Below are 26,567 nucleotides of genomic sequence, written 5' to 3' on the forward strand. Positions count from 1 at the left end.
GTGGTTTTTCAGCTGTTTCTAAATAGACGCATTTCGTAAAACTGCAATGAAAACTTTTTTTTCGCATGACAGGAGTCACATGATCAACGGATGTTGCTACTGATGGAAACGACAAAGTAGAGGACAGGAGGATGATGGTTTGGTTTGGTTTCTTTGGGCAATGTCCAGCTGGCTCCACCAGAGCTCTCACAGCATCACAGCTCATAAAACGTTGTCACATGTTGAATCAATCGCTCTTGTATGAAATGGCTGGCAACAATTTTTCCAAAACGTTTCATATGTAGCCGCCCCCAAGCGGGAATAAGACGCTCATGTCTCTTCTGATTGGCTGATAGATGAGTGCCAGCACCATGAATGAATTTTGAACATCTTTTGAAATTGAATTTTAATGAGTTATCGAGTGAACAAGCTTATTTGTGTAATTCTAACTTGATTTCTTATTGAAACATCGCAATTGCAATTTTATTTAATTTTTTTACATTAGAGGAAAACGGACACAGATTTGCACACATGTATAATGTAAATGCTGCTACAGTGATGAAATCCTCCCAGGTAGAATTGCAGCTGGAAACAGCGGAGGTGTTGTCCGTGATTCCCACCGTTTGGGTCTCCCCCTGCACAGCATGCGGCGCAGTGCATCACACTGCGTCTTCCCCCAACAACAGCGTCTCCCAACATGCAGCAGGCTGAGCGTGGCTGCAGGCTCCCCAAACACCCCCCCACCCCCGACCCTCATCCCGCTTCTTCCTCATTAACATTTCAAGAGGTGAGGCTTTGTTCCTCACCGTAAAACTCCTTCTGTTCCACCCACAGATAATGCAAAAAGATCTGAGATATCGCTCGAACAATTCCAATCCAGCATGATCTTCTTAAAGGACATCAGACGCGTCGTTTCCAGACAAAAGCTTCAAGTCACCTGTCAATAATTTTCTGTTTTTTGTTTTTGGTATAACTAACCCAGTTTGGCGCAGGCCTCTTTGAGCGAGTTCTTTCCCAGTCAGCTTCCAGCTCTTTAGCAGAGCCGCCATGTTCAGACAAAGTGACATTTTAGCTGAACGTTATCAGCGCGGGACCGAAAGGTTAATTGCTCGCGTCTCTGTTAGCTCAGCGAATCCTCTGGTCCGTGAAATGAAAACATGCTGACTCACACTCACACCAGAGTTTTCATCTTGGGTTTTTTTTGTTGTTTTTTTTTTCCTCTGCCGACTCTGCATATATGTACCGGATGCAATTATTGGCAAACTCCAAAAACGCATTTGACTTTCAGTGAGGAGTTCTTGCATCTCGGGGTTGGGGACCGGAGGGGATCGGTCGGTCGGCTTGTGAAGCACAACGAAATGTGATGATGGCCGAGTTGGACAAATGTGGTCTGACTGACACTCAGCCATGTGGAAATGTAGGTTAATCTGGTCATATGGATGTGAACATGGCCAGCATCAGGCCTACCTCCAGGAGTGGAGGGAGAGACTACAAAGAAGGAGGAAGAAAAGAGGAAGGCCAGACAGGATGAGAGGAAAAGGGCAACCTGAGCGAGGGAGCGGTGGAGGACAAAAGAACAGAGGGAGCAGGAGAAGATCGATGTGGCTTTTTGGAGGTGGAACCCATCCCCTACACTCACACACACTCACCCCCACACACACACACCCCTCGCAGCCTGGCTTCAAACGCTCCTCAGTGTGACTGCCGGGCTGACTGAGTGTCTCCATGGTCACGTCGCCACGCTGTTGCACGCTTCCCCTAACCTGCTTTTGTGTAATACAATTACACACAAAACCCAGAGTCACACACCACGGCTCGGGCTTTAACTAGAACACTCACTAAAGTAGAGACGCACTGATCTGATATTATCTGTATCGGTCCCAATATTGAAAATCATTCTAGATCGGTATCATGACAGTGTGCTCAAAGCAGATCTATTCAGTCTATTTCTATGCTTTGTGTTCTGAGGACGTCATGCTTTATTATTTGTTTTGCATCCTATTTACAGTTCCTAATTGCATTATCTGAACCATTTGAAAGGTTTGTTGCGGTTTATTTTTTTTATGTTTGACCAAGATAATCAACCTATTTTTTCAATTTCTTATTTTTTTTCCATTGGCTGTTCTACGCCTAATCTCACCAACTGAACAAATTACAGTTGCTTTTACATGTTTGACCAGTTTGTGAAGCTGTTGGTGGAGTTAAATATGCTGTACTGGTGCAGAGTTATCAACTAAATTTGTTTTAAAAAAACAAATGTGTGTAGAACTGGGTTCTGTGTGTGTAGAGTGTAGAACTGGGTTCTGTGTGTGTAGAGTGTAGAACTGGGTTCTGTGCGTTCAGCTGAGCAGGCAGTGGCCCCTGCCCCGCTGCAGGGCCCGTTGCCATGCTCACATCGATGGGAAACCCTCCCACTCTTCTCTCCTGATGGTCACATTCATCACATGGAGACTCCCACCTGCTCACCAGCAAGTCCCGCTCTGTCCCACCTTCCTCTCTGTGGGCACCACCTGCTGGAAGTAACGGGGAACTGCGGCTCTCGTACCCTGCTGCCCTCACACTGACCTGTGCCTTTTTTTCCACACAGAATAATTTATGGTTTAATTTGCTGTGCGCCGCCTGGAGGAGTGGTTTCTGGTGATGGTACAGCAGCAGAGGGTCATTAGTTCTGAATGGGCCGAGGCGAACCTGGTAAGCATCAGGGATGCAGAGAGCTGAACAACAACCTTCATGGCTCCATTTACAAATCAGTCAGTTCCTTTGTTTTCATCTGCTTTTACATTCTCCATGCAGGGTGTGCCCACACATCCTCCAACTCACATAATGTGCTGTAATGCAGTTCAGCCTGCACCGACCTGAAGTCTGAAAAGGATTGGTCACGGCCATGCTGGCATGTTGCTGCGAACAAGATTAAAGCAGCTCTGTACTGAGCGGCGCATTTCATTCTACCTCTGTCGTTCCATCCGTACCTCATTTATTGTACCACTCCCAATTCCTCAGGTTCTAATTACTTGTCACGAGCAGAGGGAGCTGCATCGCAGCTTTCTGACACGTCTTGTTCTTCTCTGATTGTTTGCCTACAGGAAAACGCTCCGGGCAGAGATCTAGTCATGCTCAATCACAATACCATGTTCTATGATGGCATGGATGGCTGCGTGGTTGGATGAAGAGATGGATGGATGCCTGTTTGGATAATAGGTTGCATGCGTGGTTGGATGACGGGATGGATGTGTGGTTGTTCTGCGTGACATTATGAAAACAAAACTGTGATAATATTTCTGAATGTTCCGTGTAAGTTGGCCTTAAAGCATAACTACGACGTTTTGTCCAGCTGAAGCAGTTAGGAGACATCTCTGTTTTCCGTTTTGCAGACGACTGATTCTTTTATTTCAGTTTTCACGTTTTATTTAAGTCGGTGGTAAACTAACATCTACCTCTGTCTCAATATGCATCCTGTTTCTGAAAGAACTTTGAATCTCTCTTATAGTCCTTGTTTAAGGTGAACAACAACAGAACAATATCAGTGACATTAGTGATTAGTGGTGTGCCTGCACGTCTTTATAAAGGGACCTTGCAACACCACTTCCTCTTGTGTTAAATGTGTGTGTGAAGTAATGAGATCCTTTTCCCCTCTGTCGCAACGAGGTTTAGAGTTTCCTTGCCTCCTCTGCCGGAACATTTCAGAGCATTAGAGAAAACAGAAGTGCGTTTGCGTCTCGTTTGATGGCCGCCGAGCTTCGCCATGCGCCGGGCGCTCAGCGTGTTCAAGGGCTACCGGAAAGCCGGGGAGGATGATGACGACGTGTTTGTGTGCAGCCCGGGATGCAAGGTGACAACCGTGACACATAGAAATGCTTTTGTGTTTGCAGTTAGCCAGATTGGAAGTGCGCTTTGATGCCCTGCGTCCGTCAGACTGATCCAGAACCAGTCCACATCCCCTCAGGAGTCGCGTCTCTGTGCCGTTCCGGTTGGAGAACTTTTTTTCCACCTCTTGCAGCCAGCAAAGCCTTTGAATCTCTGAAATCTGTTAAATTGTTTTCCAGGTAGTATTTATGTGCTGCTAACTGAGGCCTGACAGGCTAGAATTAAGGCGGCCGCAGTCTGCCAGCGAAACACTTGATGTTGACATCAATTATTCATTTAGAGAAGGTTCCCCGCCAAGTGTCAGACGGTCTCGGCGTATGGTGTGGACTTCTTTTTCTCATACACAGCCTTCTATTTATACGCTGACTGCAACCTGAAACTAAATGAAGCCGTTTGTGTAGAAACGCTTCGGCCTTTCTTACTGTTTTTAACTTTCTTTTTCTGCTCGGCTTTCTGATTTGATTTTGGGCCTAGAATCATTGTGTTGTCGCCGCAGCTTACTGTCCAGTCTTAACTAAACTCTGGAGCATCATTTGGTAACAGTACTGTTACACTATTTTTCTTCTTATTGTAACTATGTATCTCACATTTTTTTCTTCTTCTTACATTATTGTTTCTGCTAAACATTCCACATAGTTTAGGATTTCCTGCAGCTTGCAGATGTAGAATTCTTCGGGGCTTTTTAACATCTTCTTTTTTTCCTTTTTGGACTGTGCTTTGCATTGTGCAACAATAAGTGGGATTCTGTCATGTTACTACATTTTGTGCTCCGAAAAACTCAAATTGTTTCCACTATCAAGAGATTTGTAGCACCTTTTCTTTTACAGTCAGCATTTGCTACAACTAAGTTTTTGCTGCTGTAGGACAATAAATAATATTTTTGTTCTATTCATCTAATCTGATTCCAAGCATCAGAGGCCAGAGGCGCTTTCTAAACTCAGCTCTGTATTCTGGTTGTTGGTGTTTAACAGTTTGTATGGATAATTTACATATGTATATATAAACTTTTTTTCATAATCACATCATTTTGTTCGTCTTAATCATTCATCTAGTGATCTTCCCCCTGTTTTACACTGTTTTTGCAATGGATTATAGAGCATAGAGAATATTGGTATTGGCCAAAAAAACTACAATCAATGCATCCATAATTTACATTTTTTTCTAAAAATGGTTGACAATAGAATCAATTAGTATACCTTAAACCTTAAACTTATAAAAACTCATCAGACTTTGACTTATTTAGACTGTGAACCTTTACCAGGACCGCCGTTGTAAATCTTTGGTGTATCTGCTAAAATTGACAGATCAGACATTTTAAAAGATCAGTGATCAACCAGAAAACTGACTGACCCAACTAAAAATACACAGCAGGCCCGTTTAGTGTGTGTTTGACTTTTAGATAATAGCCCTACTAAAAGCCAGGTTGAATGGAGTCATTTACACCTCGACCTGAACAGAACACACACCATGCCAACAACTACTTGTTAAGTCTCACTGAGTTTCCTTTTATGTCCAGTAATGTAATGTTTTTGCAGCACAAAATAGCCAAAGTACTGTATTAAATGCATTTAGAGACGCCCCTATAAAGGCAGCATGACTAATTTATGAGCTGAAATCATGTGGACACATGTGGTGTGTCATGCTTGTAAACAGTAGTGCTTTGTTCCTGCACACACACTCAGCCGTGCCTAAAAATGACTTTTAAATTGCTCTGAAAAATATTCTACTTTAGCTTTGGCCTGAAACCGATTCAGGCCCCGCTCCTCATTCCTCTGCGCTCAAACTTGATCATTACCACATTTTATTTTAATCTTAAGTTGTAACGCCAGCGTGCTGCTGATGGATGAGCGCGAGCCCGCGCCATTATCTCTCTTTGCTTTGCCGCATCGCTCCGTCTGAGACACAGAGAGAGGCGGCGTGACTCTAAAGTGGAAACAGCAGGCCTTCAGCTCCGCTCCAGCATGTGTGCAGGATATGAAACGATCATTCATGTGGGAAAATATTCCCGTCATCCCAAAAAGCGTCAGGAAGTCGCATCTGTGTGCTGAAGGCAGTGGATGTTCCTCCTCACCTGGAGCAAACCTGAGGGTGAAGGCGTGGCGCCGACTCAGCGCCCAGGATGAAAATTGGGATTAAAATGACGCAAATTGGAATTATGAAAAAAATTTGCTTAACGGAAACAGTTTCGGAACTACTCTCTTTTTTTGATAGGATGAGGTGGGGTTTTTTTTGTGGCCATGTCAAAATTGATTTATTTAGCAAAACTGCAATGTAAACACTTATCTGATGTCACACGAGTCATGTGATCGCAGCCGGATGTGGCCGCTTCCACCAAGGAAATGACGACCAGAAGTAGGAGGAGGACGATGGCGGCGGCTTGTTTTTAATGACTTGTGACGTGAACAAACTTATTCAGGTGTATTTAAAAAAAAAAAAATCTTATTTAACTGAAAAACCACAATTGCACAATTGCTTTTTTTTTCTTTCCAACATTAGTAGAAAATTAACAAAATTTAGTGTACATTTGTTATGGAAATGCAGTTTGAAACTGAGCACCGCTCCAGAAGCCAAAATATTCTAAACCATATCCATGGAAACGCAGCTTTCTGACATTAATGTTAGAAAGGCGTCTCTGTGTACGCAGTGCTGACTCCATGCAGTCATGTCATTCTGCAGAACCCTCTGATGCCGTTTCTCTTTAGTGTCTCAAACACTAGAATATGAAGCAGTGGGACTTTATTTGTCCTCAACAGTCCATTGATTTTATTTACTTCTGCTTTGCTGCAAAACATGCTAATATTTTCTATTGTTTGTTGACATTATGTCTTCATCCCCCTCGCAGGATGTCATTTCACAATTTTAGGCAATGCAACAGTTGCTAAGACAAGAGCAGGTTTCTGTCTCCTGCTCGTATGTAACTGGATCTGCTGACTTCCTCTTTGCGCCTTTGGGTCGTGCCCCGCTGGTTCTGTAACACCTGCTCCGCCGTCTGCCTTTAAAGGAGATTTTTGGGAGGTGATGTAGCGACTTTGTCAGAATATTTAGCAAATTTGTAGACCAAAAAAAATATCTGTATCGGCCAAAATCAAAATCGGTCAGTTGGGCTTACACCGATTGTACTTCTTGGTCCCATTTCTGAAAAAGTCAGATTATAATCTTTTGAATCTGGAGTGTAGGTCTACATACTCAATTCACTTTACTTTATTTATATAAGTCCACTTGATAACAAATATTGTTTCGAGACATTCACACACACACACCTCCCCACACACACACACACACCCCCACACACACACACACACCCAATTCAATTCAAGCACATTCCATTTGGTTCTTGTTAACAAACAGTACAATAAGCTCAGTTCATTATTTAAATTAGTTCAAAAAGATTCTATCTAAGGTCTAAATATGGTCAACATAATAAGTCTGCATTACGTTGCTGTTTACATTTTAAGTTATTCCTAAATTTACGTTGCGCTTAAATCTTCCTCCTCTGCCTTGTGGGATTAGATCGAACATGTTTCTTTTAGCTCTTTGGTGTTTAAGCAGTTTGTAAACCTTTATGCTGCCTGGAACTCTTCACATTTAAACGCTGCCCTTATAAAAATACCACCGTCTGCTCGACCTCTCTGTGCTGATAGATATACGACTGGACACGTTAAGTCCTGAGACCATGTGGCGTCAGAGCTGGACTGAGACGCGTTCTGAGAGCCACATGTGGTTCCTGATGTGATCCAGCAGCTGCCATGCAGGGCCGTCACACGTCATTCCACGACTTTCAAAATAAGAGGCGGAACAGTTGATCCTCTTTCCATGTGTAATGGCACATTCACTTCAACAAATAACTAATTTCCTCTTTTTCTGTAACTCAGGACTTGAGATCTGCTGAGGTTCAGCTGCCTAATTTGTTGGTGCATCAAAATGTTTTAATTTTTAACATCTGTGCCTCATATGGATGTACAGTATCTACTGTATGTATGTGAGTAAAGGACAAAAATGGACTGTCTAGAATAATTTGTAAAGACAACAAGATCATCAGCACAGAGCAAAGGATGCTGGGAGATTTCTATAAAAAGCATCCCTGTTGCCATAAATCAATGTATCGCATGATAAATTAAAACCGCTATAATTTCCATTTGCATGATTTATCTTTTTTTTTTCTTTTCTCTCTTTCTACCAAAACCTGGATGATAAAAGTTTTCAGTCTGGTGTTTTGGTCTCAACTTGACCCTTTTTATGAAAAACTATTTTGCTCACAGAGACTTCATTTTGAATAAATTGTATTTGTTGGTTCTGTTGTTTTATTTATTTTTAAATTAAAATATCTTCCAGTTCCAGTTTTAAATGTTCATAATAATTTAACGTTTGTTGATCTTTGAGAATTCGTTCTTGCATTATTATGCCATTATTACCATTATATTACTTGAAAAGGGTCTCAAAACAACAATATTGTTGTTTATTGCAATAAGTTCTGTGACAATTTGTTATCGTGACACGCCTAACTGTAGTTTAAAAACCGATTTCCCAGTCTGATCCCTGTTCTGCCGTCTCCCTGTTCAGACGACGTCTCCCACGGGTCCGGGCCGCTCCGTCTCACCGGTCTACACCAACCTCCAGGAGCTGAAGATCTCCCAGTCCAGCTTGCCTCCCGTCCCGTCAGGCTCCCCGCTCCACGTCGTGGGCGACTGGGAGACCCACAAGGACCTGAGCGGCAGGTACTTCTACTACAACCGGGCCAGCGGCGAGCGCACCTGGAAGCCGCCGCGCTCCAGAGACGCCTGCAGCAGCACCAGCTGCGTCCGCGGAGACAGCCAGGGCACGGCAGAGAGCGAGGTACTGTTCAGGACAAAAGTGACCTTAAACATACAGCCGCACTTCTCAGATCTGTTTGTGGAAACCTCTGGAACAATGTATAACTTTGTATTACACATTTATTACACTAACATTGAAATGTGTGGCTATAATGTGACTTGTGAAATGTCACATATTAACTTATCCAAACATATGTTTGTAATATATATCAGAGACATTTGTTACTTATAGACAAAGTTTTATGTTTCTAGATGAAAACTCTGTGGTGAAAATGTTCTTGTGGTTTCTGAATGGAAGGAAATGAGAGAACCTTTGATGTCGGGGAAATTATGGCTTCCTGTCGGGTTGTTTGTTCCTGACAAATCATCCAACACTGCCCCCATGTGGTGTAATGACGCACTGCAGCAGGATTTCACATGCAGGAGGTTTAAACCAAGCAGCTGAGTGAAGATGGCCCAAATAGGCGTCAAACGTTTGTGCAGCAAAAAATTGCGTTTGTGCCGCTATTGTTTTAAAGATATTAATAAATGTTTCTAGAGGTCACCAAAGGTCAGTCAGCCAGTCCACATTTACAAAACCAAAGCAAATATGGTGTCAATCGACTGTGCTGCATTTGTGCAGCAAAAAGTTTTTGTCTGTGTTCTTTTTAATATTTGTTTCTAGAGGTCATGTTGACACAATCAAACAAAACTGATTAGAATACTTTTTATGTTTGCTACATATTTTTGTATCTGTTGATTGACACAAAACTTGCTTGATTTTGTAAATGTGGACTGGACAGTTGACCTTTGATGACCTCTGTAAAAATGTATTAAATTCATTTCATTTTAATGTATTAAAATGAAAGTGGCACAAACAAAAAATCGTTGCTGCACGAACCTTTGACACCAAAGTTTCCAGAGGTCATCAAAGGTCAACTAAAATCAATCAAAATGTGGTGTCACATTTTGACACCACATTGTCAAATGAAGCACAAATGCGTGAATGTGCTTCAAAAATGTTTATTTGCGCCGTTATCATGTTTAAAATAGTTTCCAGTGGTGACATTAACAAAATCGAACAAAATTGATGTAAATATTTTTTTTGTTTGCAGCACAGTGGATTTTGCGTTTCGTTTGATTTTGCAGATGTGGGGGATGGGGCTGGTTGACCTTCGATGACCTCTGGAAACATTTCTAAATATTTTTAAAACGATAGAGGCACAAACGAACATTTTTTGCTGCTCAAATGTTTGATACCAGTTTCATTCGATTTGAAGAAGGTAGAGGGGGCGTGGCTTCACTAAGCTGTCATTCTCTGACCACTGACGTGAGAATTAAAGATGGCCTTTCACCTGCATGTCTAAAAATCAACCAATCACATTCACTTCCTGTTCCAGTTACCATTTATTTGTGTTCTCCTTCGTCCTGCTCAGCCGCTGTCCTCTGAGGAGAACTGCCACAGCACACACTCCAGCCAGTCGGACAGCCAGTATGGGTCGCCCCCTAGAGGCTGGTCAGAGGAGCTGGACGAACACGGACACACCCTCTACGTGTCCGAATACACACAGGAGAAGGTGGGAAACTCTCTGCACGCACACACACTGCTCGTTCTAGCCCTTAGCATAGCGTTAGCTCGCACTGTTGCTGCTCCCGGACGCTGAGCTCTGTTTGTATCCGCAGTGGGTCAAACATGTGGACGAGCAAGGCCGGCCCTACTACTACAGCGTCGACGGATCCAGGTCAGAGTGGGAGCTGCCAAAGGTGAGATTAGCTCGTTAGCACCAGCTGCTTCACTTCCTGTGGATTAAAGCGACGGTTACATCATTATCCCTGTATCCCTGTTCCCCCCCCCCCGCTGTTGGTGTGGATCCGTTTAGAGAGTTGTAATAGGATGAGGGGTTAAAGTTCACAGAAAATAGTTTGGGGTGGGCTATTTGTGTCTTCACTCCTGCTAATCTGGAGCGCATCGAGCAGAGCTTCTGATTGGTCATTTTAACAAACAGTAGAGTGACTGTGCTCACATTCAGAGTACCATACTAAATCCCTGTCGTTAGTGACGCTCTCTGGGTGTGTGTCTGATGCTGCTGTGGGTGCTCAGAGGAGAGGTAAAGTAGCTGGAACCCTTTGGAGGAAACTTTCTGTCAACGTTTAATGAGCTGTAACCTATTTTCTACATCCCTGCAGTACAACATCTCCCCTCTGTCTGGAGAAGTTCCTAAGAGTCGGAGTTTGGAAAGGAAGCAGCCAGACCCCATCGTCCTCACCAAGTGGAGGCACAGCACCTACGTCTTGGACCTCAACGACAAGGTAACGGGTGGAGGGGTCACCAAGGGTCAGAATCTGAGAACTGCTGCCGTTTTCACATCAGATGTTTAGACTCTGAGTTCTGTTTTCTCATTTTACTGTCTGTTTGAGATTATTAGGAGAACAGAATACGAATGACATATTGCACTAAAGAACAAGATGTTTGGCTTTTTAATAACACCAAGTAAAGATGGAGGCATGGTGATCATGTGAAGTGTGCTGACATTTAAAAAAAAAAAAAAAAAAAAGGCATTATGCCTAAATAAGGGATTCACCGATCCATGTCTTTTCACTTACCGATACCGATATCTGCATAGGGATATCTGTCGATACAGATTTTATATTTGTACCAATGTATGCAGGTATGTTTGAAAACACAACTTGATGCAAGAAAAGGAAGTTGGAAGAACAAGAATTCCTGTTAACAGGGAAAAAAACTCATAGTGAAAACAAATATACAACATAAAGAGTTCCAAATAGACTGTTGGTATTTAGTAAATCCAGAACAGATCCCCAGGAAGGATAAGGATACTATTTCCAAATAAAAAAGCTGCTATTTATTTATTTATTTTCTCTGTTTTATAATATTTTTCAGTTTTCTGCTGTATGATATGCTGTTGGATGATGTTTTAAAGTAGTTGAAAATTTGTTGTCAATAAAGGTTAAATCAAATAAAAATCAACACAAATTAAGAATACTGGTTCCTGTAGCAGCTACTAGTGAAGGTATAAATCAAAGGGTAGCGTAAACAAAAATGTCACCCCTGGAGGTTAAACTGTAACCTTGGCTGTTAGTATTCAGTCCTTCATTTTCTACTACTGATGCTGGTTGGTCATTGAGATAAACAACTCCTTGGTAATCTCTTTAGCTTTCATGTTGCCTAGTGGATGTTTACCTTGTGTTTGGAATGACTCCAGACAGGATTCCTGATGGCTCCTTCCTGTCTGTATGCCACCTGGTTAAATAGATCATCAGGCTCTTTATTGTGATGCTTCTTTAAATGTTTAAGTTAGTTGCGCTACTGGTTGCGTTCAGTCTGTTATTAACGGCTCATTCATTCTAATTCAGTGTCTTTCAGAACAAATGAAAGTGCAGCATGAATTCAGGTTCTGCAGCAAACATGACTGAGTTGCTTAATAAAGCCTTACACAGAGTAAAAGCACATTCTTTTGCTCTTACTCCACATTGTTTTACTTAAAACCCTAACCTTCCTTTTTTTACCCTGATTAACAACAAGTCCTGATTGTCCTCCAGGTTTTCTCGTCCTCATTAACCTCACACCATTCTGTCTTCTAGTCGGTTGCTAGTTTTCTAGCCTCTCATCATGTTGTGCCTTGTGTTGGTAGGAGTGTGCTTTGGCGCCCAAGCTGAGCTCTCCAGATTCTGACTCCTGCCCATCATCTCCTAAACACCCTTCAACCGTTAGTATCCCCGCTCTCACAGCATGCTGCATCTGCTTTCACTGCATCCTTTGTCACTGCATTTGCTCTCACTGCATTTGGTCTCACTGCATTTGCTTCACTGCATTCACTGTCACTGCATTTAGTGTCACTGCATTTGCTTCACTGCATTCGCTGTCACTGCACTTGGTCTCACTGCGTTCACTGCCACTGCATTTGTGGTCTCTGCATTTGTGGTCACTGCATTTGGTCTCACTGCATTCACTGTCACTGCATTTGGTCTCACTGCATTTGGTCTCACTACATTTGGTCTCACTGCATTCACCACTGCATTCACTGCCGCTGCATTTGGTCTCACTGCATTCGCATTCACTGTATATGTTCTCACTGCATCTGCTGTTACTGCACCTGCTTTCACTGCATAAACTCTCACTGCTCTCCTCTACTGCATGTCACATCTGTGCTCTAATTGCATCCAGGCTAACATCATCTCTTAATCTCTTAATAGCTTCTTCTACTCCAAGAAACTAGAGACAGTGAGAAGTTCTGTGTGAAAGGAGGCATGAGAAACACCTACAGTGCCCCCTACATTACTTCTGCTTCTGATATGTTGTCACACTTTTTATTATCAAGATAATGATAACCTGAGTAAATACGGACAGCAGTTTTCATTTATTAAAGAGTAAAGGTTTTCCAGAACAGCACGGCTTTGTGAGAAAGTAAACTTTACAGACAGATCCCGATTGATCCTGGTTATTAAACAGTGCTGTCAAGTTCAGTTTCTTTATTCAAATTGGATCAAATGCTTCTAGCAGTGTCCTGGTTTCAGTTTTCTGAGGACCTGGCTCAGTGTGAACAACCGTTCGCCACAACCAACAGGGGGTTTGAGAAGACGGCATACACACACACACACACACACCCACACCCACCCACACGCACACACACACGCACACACCCCCACACACACACACACAAAGAACCAAATGCTGAACAAGGAGTACTTTCTGTGTTAAGGAAAAATTCAGACACTCTTCTGTCTTCTTTTGTGTCCTAATGGTTGAGTCGTTGATGCCCTCTTAGAGCAGTTTTGGTTTGCCACACACTGTTTGGAAGCTTCACTGTTGCTCCATGTTGTTAATAATGACTGTCACTGCATTTCACTGCACTCTCAAACTCTTAGAAATGTTTTTTTTTCTTTTCTAGACTGATGGATGTCAGTAACTCAACTTTAATAAATGACCCCATAATTTTAAAAACTGTGCTCTGTATTTCCTCTTTTTATGGTGGATCATTATAGTGTGGAATATAGAGAATGGTTTCTGTTAAGTGAATTTTATTAAGTGTCAGCACAAAACTAGTGCTTCAAAGTTTAGAAAATACAATATTTATATGACAAATATTTTGCCCATAATTGTACATTTTGCTAGTCAGTCCAAAATATACATTTAGCTCTGTAACTCAGCCTAATGCACTTGCTAAAGCAGCTTTAAATGCTGCCATCTGCTGGTAAAAATCAGACATGACATGCCTCGCCAGCAGATTGAAACCTTGCATGCTTTTGCTTTGAGCTTGTAAAGCCTCAGGACATTTATCTGGTTAACGTTCACAGGCTTGAACTGTTTCTGTTTGTTCCTCTTCAGCCCTCGGAGAAGTGTGGAGTCCTTAATGTCACCAAAATCACAGAGAATGGAAAGAAGCTCAGGTTGGACACAAGTGTTTGTTTACCAGAAAACTATTCAGAAGTTTCTACTCCCTTTGAACTTTTTGATATTCTATTGTGTTACAACCACACATTTGTATGGACTGTGTTGGGGATTTCATGTGACATGTGGGGAAACGTGGAAGAAGAGGCCAAAGCTGATTATAAGGCCTGATTATCATCCTGAAACAGCCCAGACAGGCGGTGACAGCATCATGTTAGGTTTGGTGGTTGTGGCATGACAGAATGCAGCAGAGTTCAGCGGGTGTGAGTACTATTGCAGGGCAGAGTACCTTACTGTGTTGTTGTTTTGTCTGACAGGAAGAACTGGACATCTTCCTGGACCGTGCTGCAGGGTTCCTCCCTCCTGTTTGCCAAGGGCCAGGGCGCCAGCACCAGCTGGGTACGTAACCGTCAGCTCACCCCAGCGGCTCCCTGGCCGTTCATCTCCGTGACAACGCTCTCCTGGTTCTCTCTGAGTAATCACCTGTCTTTTGAGCCGTCTGTTGCTGTGCAGTGTCGTCTGTTCATGCCTCTTCTCTTCTCTGCTCTCCTCTCCTTTCTGAAGTCATACTACCGCAGCGGCTCCATCCCGGAGCTGCTCCTCACTCTCCTTAGCAGCTGGAAGCGCTCGGTCAAGCCCCGCCCCGCCGTCTCCTATGTGACGGCTGTTGCCGTATGTCCCTCCCACCCCCATCTCAGCATGAATTGGCGCCTCCTTGTGTCCTCCTTAGTGTGTCATGGCCCCCTCCCTAAAACAGATTAATTTGTGTGTTTGAGGCCCTTGGCTTTATCTCATTTGACTGTAATTACCCAAATGCATTAATACAAAGTGAAAGAGCCCTACAAGGCATGCAACACCTGTCTAACCTTAGTGTGAAGCGCAGTGGCTCTTAATGGCATCTATAAAGTGTTTCCACATATGATGGGACAAACATCCTGCATGGTTCATGCAAAAAATACAAACTTCTACCAGAGGAACGTCCACATCCTTCAACTGATGCTCTTTTGAGGCAGCTTTTGATTCAGTTTCAGCTTTCGGTTCTCTTGAGTGTCCAAGTGATGAATTTGAGATTTTCCTCAAGATCGCTGACTTGTACAATACAAATCAATGCAACTACAAAATAAGAGACTACAAAGGAATCAAAAACTCTTTATATTGAAGTATTAGTCAGGAGTATTCTTCCAGTGTGGGGTTTACACTGATCGATATGCTCCAATTTTCTTGATTTTGGGCGATTATCCAATAAGTACATGAAAAACTAATCTTATCCATTAATCCTATCTACCCTCAAAATCAGTCACTGTTCCCTATTGTCAGGTCTAAATACCTATTACAATTTAAACAAACACAGGAAAGACAAGAGAGTTAGATTCTTTGTTTCTCGCGAGGAGAGCAGACATAGATGTGCTTTCAGTTACAAATCTCCAAATGCTCTGAAACACATCTGACCGCTCCTCTCTTTTTATTACTTTCAGAAACCCTCGTACATTGGGCGCTTGCAACTTCTCAAAGGGAGGGGGAAAACAATTCATCACTAGTTGCAGCGCTAATAACATTCATTATTTAGACACATGTTATCTACACTCTAAATCCTTCTACTCCAGTCGAGTTCCAGACACGGCCGGCGTTGAGTAAAACAAGTTGTATATCACACAGGAGAGCAGAGTTTATTGCTGGGCAATAAACTGCTAGAAGAGTTGTCTCCGCTATCTCCCAGGCTTCACTGCTATGTTTTCTCAAGGAAGTCACAGGAAGGAATCAAAGTTATTTAACACACAGAAACATTACTTAAAATAGAAGAAAGAGAGAAAAAGCATATAATTAAACATTATCTAAATGTAACTACAAGGCTACATGATACAACGAATATTTGATAATACTAATAATACAATTTACCCAACACCTATGAAAAGATTTATTGGCCAAAATTGGAAGGCCTTTTAATGATCGGTGATCAGCCTGAAACCTGCAATCGGTCCACCTCTACAACACACCATATCCACAGTGGAACATGGTGGTGGCAGCATCATTATCTTGGCTTACAATTGACAAGCTAGGTTTTATGTTTTTATTAAAGCAGGGGAAGTTATGAACAGTTCCACACAGCAGTCAAAACCTTCAGGTGTCTCCTTCAAAGATAAAGCAGAATACATTTGAATTAAAGTATGGAATGGCCTAGCCAAAGTCTGGTAAATCAGTGAGATCTCCAATAGAGAGCTGTGGACAGGATGTCCTTAAAATCGGATCTAGGACCGTTGGTGGTAAACCAATGCTGTCAAGTCAAAATGTGAGATTGTGCTCAACCAGAGCAGACCTAGAGCTGAAACCGAGTCAGGAGGTTCTTCTAACTGCACAGTATCAGTTAAAGGAAGCAAGTGAATTAACACAACTTTTTTTCTATCCATATTTTTATTCTTTTAATGAGATTTGGTTGGTTTTTGTAAATTGTACTGGAAAACTGTCACATTGTTTGTAGACGTTTAAGGTGGTTTATCTTAATCTCATTTATTTAAAGCACATTAACCTGGTATTTGAACAGCGGTGTTTGCTCTTAAAAGCCACTTCACCCGGTCACTAAAGCTCACTGGTCATGCTTTGGTTCACCAGTTACTGGAATAGTGCAGAGAAAAACCCCTGTAGAGGTTTTCTCTTGGCTTCTGGTGTCATGTTCAGTAAATGGTTTCTGCAGATGGAGACCAACAGTTGGCTTGATACTCAGCGCTTTGGGAAAGTATTCACACCGCTCAGACTTTTCACATTTTGTCACCCTTTCACAACAATATGTATTCAAAGCAGTGCATCATTGAGAAGTAGAAGGAAGATGATGCATGGAACTAAAGCTTTTTGCCATAAGGACCATGAAAGTGCCAAAAAATAATTATTTTTCAAATTTTAGTAACATTTTTTATCTGCTCACCAATAAACTAAACAAGTAGTCTTATTTTGAAGGACAATGATCTGAGATGATATAGTCATGTAGAACCAAAACATAGAAAGGAGACTCTAAGTTCACCTTAATAAAAGGAATGTTGAATATTTTTGGCCTATGGAAACAAAAAAATTATATTCTAATCAACAAAACCAGGATTTATGAAAGTCTTTCTTTAACAACAACAAAAAAACAATAGTTACATTTAACTGAGTTTAATTACTTAATTAAAATTAAACTCTGAAACAATCATATTTGCTCTCTAAGTAAAGGTAGATATTGTGCTCCAACTTACTATTAAGTTTAACAAAAACCAAGTAGCCTGATTATGAAAAGAATAATACTTTGTGTTGTATATAACATGTTTCGTCTTACGAAGTCTTCAATTTGGTCAAATGTATACCATTCTTGTATCAATGAATGTAACACATTTTATTTCTGACACGCTCTCACAGAAATCTCAAAGTTTTACAATCAGAACATTCTTATAAAACAGCAGCAACAACAAGCGAGGATCATAAAATACCATACAATTATGGTCAATGCGTACAAAAAAATCAGTCCAAGGGCTGCAAATGGCCCCCGGGCTTCGCTTTGGAAACCCCTGACTCAGAAGTATCAGAGGAAAGGACTGGGAATAAAATACGTGGCGCACTTTTCAGATTTGCAAGTGCTAAAAGAAAATAAAAGCCTTTTTCCTCCCAGTTCACAATGTGCTCTGCTTTGTGTTGGTCTATAACAAATAATCCCAATAATACTGATTAGTTTTTGCTTGGAATGTGACAAAATGTAAAAATATTCTAGGGCTGGGAATGGATTTGCAAGGCAGTGCAGCAGTGTAGAGCATGACTTATGCTAACAAACACTAACTACATGTGGAAGACAGTCCAATGGTAAATCCCAACAGAAATTGGTCTAATTTGTGAGCCAAATTATTAAATGCTTGGTGTTGTAGATTTTTTTCCCACTTAACAATAAAAGTGAATGTGAGATATGGAGGGAAATGTCGCTTCGTTTGTCCAGTAATGCAACGGTTTATGGTGTGCTTTTGCTTTGTGTGGAATGTTGAGCAGAAACGATACCCTGAGGAGCTGCATCCCATCTTGGACCCAAACTTTTCCCTAATCCCGTTTCTTTACCTCTAACTGGACTAAATCCTGCCGGAAACGCTAACATGTTCTGTCGTATCCGCGCTTCAGCCTCATTCTGTATCCCAACTTTCTATTCCAGAAATTTGGCAGCAACCAGTCCAAGCCTGAGTTCACGGTAGATCTGCGCGGAGCATCGGTGGAGTGGGCTTCCAAGGAGAAGTCGAGCAAGAAACACGTCATTGAGGTATCCGTAGTAGGACCCGCCAGATTCCACTTTCTCGTTTGTGTCTGAAATCCAGCTTTGACTTGCGACGGTTTCCCTCTTTCAGCTGAAGACCCGTCAGGGCATGGAGCTGCTGATCCAGTCCGAGATAGACAGCGTCATCAACGACTGGTACCGGGCCCTCACAGAGACCATCAACACTCATGTGAGTGCTACTCATACCTGAATCTAGGTTTCAGTCGCAGCGAACACCGGCTCAAATGAAAACTGATGTCTCCTGTGGACCAGGCGTGGGAGTCTGATGAAGCCATCGAGGAGGACATGCCCGAGTCTCCGGGCGCTGAGAAACAGGACAAAGAGAAGGACCATCGGGACTCCAAGAAGATCAGAGGTGAGTCGAACTGAAAGGCCCAGCAAGGTCGGACCGAAGTAGACCAGTCCATGTCCGTTTTCACGCCCACCGTTCAAAGTCCACAAAACATACACAGTGTACATCATGTTGTTTTGTCATACAGTATGTGTGGTTTACAACAGCATAGGAAGCAGCGATCATGGCAGAGAGGAGCTACTATTGTGAGTTCACAAGTTCCTAGGAATAATAATGAGTGATGAGCTGCAACATCTCATTTATCTCATTATCGGAAAAAAATAAAATAAAATTTGCCAATGAAACCCCCATCAGAACAGAACCAAGGAGGGGAGAGTTTGATGGTTTGGCCCAACAGTACGTACTTCCTCACGGCCTCTGACTATTCTTCCTCAAAACTATCCATCCCACTCTCTGGCTGAAAAACCAGCTTCTTGAAAGTTGAGTAGTTGGGACTTTTTTCTGCATAAACAAACACACCCACAAAATTCTGATCAGTCACACAGAGAGGGGGGCAGAAAAGTTCTTGTGACAAGAAGAGGTGGACCATGTGTGGCAGAGAACAAAATTACAAAATTTTTATCACACAACTGCGACAATGAGAACCGATTTTGGTAGTTTGGCTCGACCATGCAGAGCCCTTAAGACCAACGGGATTGTCCCGACAGCAGAATAAATTCCCCACTGACTGAATATGTATGAAAGCAACAGAAAACTTGTTTATGGCAAATTTCTTTAAATCTCTAGTGCTATTATACTATTCTTTCTGATGTCAACTGCCCAAATGACAAACTGCTCCTATTTACACCTCGTGTCTCCGCCCTCCTGTATCTCCTCAGTGATGAAGAACTCCATCAGTATGGACTCATCGGACCAGAAAAAAACCAGGATGAAGCTGAAGAAGTTCCTGATAAGGCGACCCACCTATCAGGCAGTCAGAGACAAAGGGTACATCAAAGGTGAGCATCCAGGATGCGTTCTCAGAACCAGCATACTCCACTCCCACCGCTGTAAGCTACTGTCTGTCTCTCCACAGACCAGGTGTTTGGCTGCAGTCTGAGCAGTCTGTGTCAGCGGGAGAACACGTCGGTACCCAACTTCGTCGAGATGTGCATCGACCACGTGGAGAACACAGGTACAGGCATCCAGGACGAGATCTTTAAACCACGCAGACACACCCACACACACCCACCCCCACACACACACACACCCACACACACACGCCCACACACGCCCACACACAGTGCCAGCTAGAATTCATCCGACTGTTCCTTAATCTGTCCGCACCACACCTGGAGAGGAAGTTTAACCTGTCTAGGGTGTAGTAATGGACATTTCTTTAACAGAACTCAAAACAACAGAATTCAAAGCATCTGAGCACTTTTGACCCAGTAAGAATCCATTTTAACCTCTTTTCTTTTCTTCTGTTATACCAATATGTTGAGTTAAAATAGCGTCTAAAAAACTTCACTATGTGATATTTGTAGCATTTATACAGCATCAGAGAACACACAAAGATCTAGTGGCTTGCTAGTATCTAACTTTTTCAACCTTCTACATTTCTCCTTCAGTTAAGAAGACATCCAGGTTTACACTCATCTGTTTTCATTCAGATAAAATGGTTATAAGCTGCTTCAATAGACTCCAGCTTTGGGTTCTCCTTTAGGTTTTGCTCGGTTGTATTGAAAGCAGAACTCTGCTGCTCTAGTATGACATCTAGTGGTGTTCTGAGGGAACATATGCTTGAAAGGTCCAGATGTCTCTGGAAGCCCATATTTCAAAGCCCACGCTTTCAGAACTTGGTGGACTGATGGGAGCAATCTGTTGACATCACACAAAATGCTCCTGGATGAAGGAGTTTGCCGTTTCTCAGTTTCAGGATGAAAAGCAGATTAGTTTTTGAGTAGGTTCATCATGACTCAGCACATTTTGCTCTTTCTCCCACCTGTGCAGGTCTCAGTGTTGATGGCCTGTACAGAGTGAGTGGGAACCTGGCGGTGATCCAGAAGCTCCGCTTCGCTGTGAATCACGGTAAGGCCTGGTGCGGCTCCTCCGGACCTCTGGTGTATGCTGTGGAGAACCTGCCTGGGATCAGTGGCTTATTGATCATCTCCTCCTTGTGTCAGATGAGAAGGTGGACCTGAACGACAGTAAGTGGGAGGACATCCACGTCACGACCGGCGCGCTCAAGATGTTCTTCAGGGAGCTTCCTGAGCCTCTCTTCACATACGGCTCCTTCAACGACTTTGTGAACGCCATCAGTAAGTGACTTATAACGGCATCAGACACTCTGAGGGTGGTTTCACACCTCTTAGTCCGGTAGATTTGGTTAAATTGGGAAAGTAGCAAAAATACAATATGAGTTATATTTTCATGCTGGCACAGTTTGATTTCTTTGAGAAACCCGCTTACCTCCTTGTCTGTGTTGGGGCTGCAACAACCACCACTGAAGGAAACAATATGATAACTTCTGAAGACACCGAGTGCAACTTCTTCAGGAAGTTTGAAACAAATGGAGTATCATTGGTTTCCATGGTTGTAGGATTTCTTTTTGTTAAATGTTCCGAACAAATACTCTTCAACATGTGTGAGACATTGCTAGGTATATGGGATTGTGTAGGTTGCATTTACCCAGAATGCCCTGTGCTGTAGTCCACTTCCTGCTTTTGGAGCGGTCTCTGGGTCGTTTGGTGTTCACATATGCATTTGAACCAGACCAGAGTTTACCTCAACTGAACTGAGGCCAAGGTTTTCAGACAGACCACAGTTTTGTTTTTTAAGTCTGCAACAGAATTCAGTTATGCATTCAAAGCTCCGCAAGCGAACCGGACTTTGTAGGCAGATGGACTGGAGTTGGATTTAAAGTGGACTAAACAGGGCTGGTGTGAACACACCCTCAGTGTCTTCAGCATATTTTCATCATCCCTGAATGTTTTCTCTTTACAATCTCAGCTGTCGTATGTTTTTGGATTTTATGTGACTGACAGACAAAGTAGTTCATTATGTTAAGCACATTACCAAGTACAAGTCTGAAAAGTGTGGCTTGGATTAGTTTCCAGGTACTGAGTCAACACTTTGTAGAACCACCAGTTAAAGCTGCAGGTTTTCAGGGAAATGTCTACATGCACATATACAGCTCACTTAGATTGAGGAAAGATTCTGATTTGGGTCTGCACTTTGACTAGGCCACTCCAACACGTAAATATGCTTTGATCCAGCTCTGACTGTATAATTAGGTTGTTAACCTTCACCCCAGTTAAAGTCTTCATCAGGGTTTCCCTCCATCCAGCTCCATTGTTCCTCTCATCATCTCTGACCAGCTTCCCCAAGCATGATGCAGCTAACACTATGTTCCACAGAAGGGGCGTGTTCTGGATAATTGATCATTAATTTGCTAATTAGGTGATTTATGAAGGGGAATGGTAGCACTGGAGTTTAATTTTGGGTATTAGACTAAAAGGGGTTGAAAAGGTGCCACATTGTATGTGCAATTTTAAAAAACCTGGATTATTTTCCTTCCACTTTCTTTGTGTTGGTCAGTCAGATAACATTCCGATAAAAAAAGATGGAATGTGACTTTAGCAAGGTACTTTAATCATGAAAGAGCTGAAGTCAGCACCGTTTATCCTTTTAATGACGTTTTAGTTTGTAATGTACCCACAAGAGGGCGCTTCTGAACTGTTTGTTTAGTTTTTTTTGTCTGTTTGTGTGCCTCAGAATGCTCTGACTATAAACAGCGTGTGAATTCAGTCAAGGACCTGATCAAGAAGTTGCCAAAACCCAACCACGACACGATGCAGGCCCTGTTCAGACACCTGCGCAGGTAAGCCCCGCCCCCACAGACCACAGCTACAGCAGTCGTCCCGTCACCTGCCGGAAATAAGACGGCTAAACCCCCGCTGCTCCTCCTCTCAGAACACACACACACACACTGCAGCTGGTGTGTATTCTTAGCCCGGCGGAGCCACCGGCTACATCAGACGCTCACAATGACATTTGCTGCGTCCCAATTTGCATTTATATGGCGCTGTGTTTGCTGTAATTCAGCACCTAGGAAGTAGGTGTTTCTCTGTGAAATTTATGGCGTGACATTCAGCGCATGAAGCGGATGTTTACGTACATCGGCAGGCGGATTTAATTTGCCTTTTTTTCCCCTTCCCTTCCATGAATATGTTATTGTTTTGAGCATCTGCATGCAGGGATGTAGATTCTATTTAAAAAAGGCTATTATGCTTTAGCCTGCAGCGCTCCGGAGCGTTTGTTTGCCTCCACGCTCCATCTACAGCCCTGAGGCTGTGTGTGAAGGCAGCCATGTTGTTTTTCTAGATAAATCTAAACTAAACCCAAAGAACCATCAGACAGATTCACTTAAAGCCACTGGAGACAAATCTAATTTCTATATTTGCTCCCGTTCTAACCATTGATACATATCACTGCATTGGACGTCACGTGATTGACTTGTGCCCCACACAGGCTGTGGATTAAGTCGCGAATATCGGTGGTCAGGAAAATGACTCAAAGAATCTGAAAAAGAGACAAAACGTTTTGCTATTAATTGTCAACATTATGACTTTTCTGGGGCAGCACATTTCACAGGATGGTAAAATGTCCTAATAAAAATACATATGTATACATACATATATGTATGCATGCATGTATGTATGGAGAGAGAGAGAGATCAGTTACGCTATCTTGACTTTGACAACCTTATCATGTAGACGTGTGTGTTTTGGTTTGGTTAATGCTAAAAACATGCGACCCACCCTCCAACTCTCTGACAGATCAGTAGAGCAGGCCTTTAAATGAGCCAGTCAAGCACCGCTGTGTTCACATGACCACTTATTAATAATCACAAAACAAACACCATGCCTGAAAACAAAATACTGGAACAGTGTTTTCAGATTTGTATTTTCTTGTGTGGGGAAATGTTTTTGTGTTTTCCTCCTGTTGCACTTAAACGTAACCGTTGCCCAGTCAGCTAGCAGAGTTGTTGTCAGTCGGTTGCCATGGCAACGAGCATGAGCGTAGATGAAAGCGGACACATGGATAGAGAAAAAGCAGATTTCGGACGGTTTTGATCTTCCCTGTTTTAATGACGTTATTTTCCTTTCCTGTAATCTCTGAGTTGAATAAATTACAAAAACTGGACTAATTACCTGATTTAATACATGGTGCTGAAGGTGCTAGCGATAGCGGCTAATAGGAGACGACCAGCCCAGTGATACATATGGATGGCTCTAACTCTCCTCCCTCTGCAGGGTGATTGAGCACGGAGAGGCCAACCGCATGACCACCCAGAGCGTGGCCATCGTGTTCGGGCCCACGCTGCTGCGGCCCGAGACGGAGACGGGCAACATCGCCGTCCACATGGTCTACCAGAACCAGATCGTGGAGCTGATCCTGCTGGAGTACGAAGGCGTGTTTGGGAGGTAGAAGAAGAAGAAGAAGAAGAGCGTTGCCGGGTTTCCCAAACAGACTTCTGTCCCGTTTCCTGAACAACGCTGTGGACCAAGCAGCTGGGAGGAATAAAAAAGGAAAATAATAATAACAGTTTACAAAAATGTTGCACTTACAAAGAATCTGGGGATGAGTTTAGGAATGAAAATAGATGTATAGATGTTGCCCGTTTTTTTTTTTTTTTCAGTTGCCATTCCTGCTGCGAGGAGCGGGCGGTTGAGAGAAAGGCTTTCAGAGTGTTGCCGTGGTGACGTGTGGGCCGTCTGTGTGAGTCGGTGAATTTTGAGTGTTTACACTGGATCTTTGGTGGCCAGTCTTTGGAATCAGAACCGGACGCTCCGTTTTGAACTCCAGGTGGGACGGAATCAGGAAGGAGCTGGCATCATGTCCGCCTTTCAGAACCGGGTCAGTTCTGTGTGAGGGACTCGTTCTGTTTGCTTTTTAACAGTGTTAGCCATGAACTCTGGGGCCTCCTCCCGGACCGGACCTTCGCGTAACGGAGCAGATCTCCTCATCATTAAGCTAGTGTTGCAGCGGACGCCGTGTGGATGCCCTCCAACACGTTGCCGAGCGTTTGTACAGAGCATTGTTGTAAAAAAGAAAAAGAAAAAAGGGGGGGAAAAAATAAAACGTCCCTGTGACTGAGGTGTGTATGCTTTGACGGTGAACCAGTGGAAGATTGTGAATTTAAATATTAAAAAAAAGCATCAATTGTGAGTGGAAAAAGCTCACAATTGATGGCTAGTAGTTCTGTGTGTGAGGTGTTTGTGCATGGTCAGCTGCACACTTTGAATGTAATTTTCCGGCTAACTGCTGTTTGTGAATTGCTATGTCTAATAAAAGAGACAAACTAAATGTGGGGGTGTGTTGAAGCTGGTTGTTGGTGTCGAGCTTAAAGTCTTTTTAATTTGTGGTGCACCAAGGAATTGGACTATATGTCCTTCATTTTTGTTGATTAACCGATACGTAAACGTGAAACCAATTTTATCCATCAGTCTCATCTTCCTCTGCAGTTCTGAAAATCAGCCACAGCTTCGTCCAACAGGTCTCCACTGCACATATGTTGTTAAAAATTGTCACCCAATTATTGCCAAATAAGCCACTTTATTGCTATTTTTAGCAACTTTTCAGACTTAAGAAATTTGTATCTGTGTGTTAGTCATTTTAAAGATTGGTGATCGACCATAACATTGCAATTGGTGCACCATCACCTCAACTCTATTATAAATGGACTGATCACAATAGAAATGTTGGAGTATTTTGAAAACTGTACATGTATATCGTGTTGCAGTTGAAGAGAAATTTGAGTTTTGCCAAAATATCAGCAGCTCTCCGCTCAGATCAGAAATGGATGCAAATGTCTTGACGGGTTTCATCGCTGCGTTCGACGGTAGCAGCAGAGGAAGTGTTGAACCCTCAGTCAGCTCTGCAGCTCTCTCCCCCTCCGCTTTAATTACATAATTGAAATAATCCACTCAACATGGAGATCCTGCTTATTGAATTGACTGATTAATCTTTCACATCCTAATCGATAATTTCCTCTACCTGTTAATTATGAAAATGAACTGCAATTCATTTCTGGAGATTTTCTGAAAAGCAGCCCGACCTCTGACCCCCTGGACTTCCATCAACGTGCCGCCGTCTGTTTCGCCGGGGCTTCTGTCTCTGTCTCTGGTCTGCGGGTCAGTGTGGCCGTGGAGCTGACGCCTGACGATTAATTGATGTCTAATTAGGTAATTGCCACGGTGCCAGGTTTGATTAAGAAGCATGAGGCGAAGTGAGCGCTGAGCGAAGCTGTTAGCTTGGAGCCAAATGCTGCTGTTTGTGTTTTCTGTTGGTCTGCCGACGATGGAAGACCAAGAACAAGCTGTCTGCTGATGTTTATAACAGCAATAGTTTAAAAATGTCATTTATATTTTCCACATTATTGTCTTTTGTTGTATAACGAAAGAAAATAATGTGGAAAATATAAATTACATATTTATAATTGCTACATTATAAATATGTAGAAATTACATATTTACATTTGCCAGTCCTCTGTTGATTGGCTAATGTTTTGTGGGTGGGGTCAAACCAAAGCCAACATTTCTATATTGAATTGGCATCATGTCTACAGCTGGTTTATTCCTAGTTTCACCACATGGGGGAGCTAAAGTCTGAACATCATTAAAACTATAAATGGGCTTCTGTGCTGCACCAATATGCTTTAAGGCTATTCTGTAAATATTATATCCTAAGACGTTTGTAAGAGGAAATTCAAAATTTTCTATCTTTCAGATTTTTGTAGTGGACAGAAATTCTTGATTCAGCAAAGTTAAGGGAGAGTGTGTGATAATCTGACTCCACCAGAAATTACATCCGTGTTCTGTTTAAATGTCTCACTTCAGCTCACTAATGATCAAGTTAGATCAGTTCTTCAGTTTTTTTTGGGGGGGGGGGTTTCTGAGTATCTCTTTT

General features: G+C 42.6%; 1 protein-coding gene across 6 annotated transcripts in view; it reads left to right on the forward strand.

Moving 5' to 3' along the window:
* Positions 1-24,969, forward strand: part of arhgap12b (Rho GTPase activating protein 12b) — a 58,712-nt gene extending 33,743 nt beyond the window's left edge. For 2 of the 6 annotated variants that reach the window (XM_032551412.1, XM_032551413.1), the window contains exons 3-19: positions 8,404-8,676; positions 10,070-10,210; positions 10,317-10,397; positions 10,821-10,943; positions 12,287-12,361; positions 13,981-14,042; positions 14,361-14,442; positions 14,608-14,715; positions 18,203-18,307; positions 18,393-18,491; positions 18,575-18,677; positions 19,493-19,612; positions 19,690-19,788; positions 20,607-20,684; positions 20,780-20,914; positions 22,371-22,476; positions 23,912-24,969. In XM_032551412.1, coding sequence (XP_032407303.1) covers positions 8,404-8,676; positions 10,070-10,210; positions 10,317-10,397; positions 10,821-10,943; positions 12,287-12,361; positions 13,981-14,042; positions 14,361-14,442; positions 14,608-14,715; positions 18,203-18,307; positions 18,393-18,491; positions 18,575-18,677; positions 19,493-19,612; positions 19,690-19,788; positions 20,607-20,684; positions 20,780-20,914; positions 22,371-22,476; positions 23,912-24,086 — 1,965 coding nt within the window. In that variant the 3' untranslated portion in view covers positions 24,087-24,969. Of the gene's footprint in view, positions 1-3,669; positions 3,809-8,403; positions 8,677-10,069; positions 10,211-10,316; positions 10,398-10,820; positions 10,944-12,286; positions 12,362-13,980; positions 14,043-14,360; positions 14,443-14,607; positions 14,716-18,202; positions 18,308-18,392; positions 18,492-18,574; positions 18,678-19,492; positions 19,613-19,689; positions 19,789-20,606; positions 20,685-20,779; positions 20,915-22,370; positions 22,477-23,911 lie in introns of those variants that run through there. The other 4 variants (XM_032551417.1, XM_032551414.1, XM_032551415.1 and 1 more) reach the window with 4 other exon arrangements.
* The last annotated feature ends 1,598 nt before the right edge of the window (positions 24,970-26,567 follow it).

The sequence above is a fragment of the Xiphophorus hellerii genome, chromosome 21 (genome assembly GCF_003331165.1).
Source record: "Xiphophorus hellerii strain 12219 chromosome 21, Xiphophorus_hellerii-4.1, whole genome shotgun sequence".
NCBI lineage: Eukaryota > Metazoa > Chordata > Actinopteri > Cyprinodontiformes > Poeciliidae > Xiphophorus > Xiphophorus hellerii.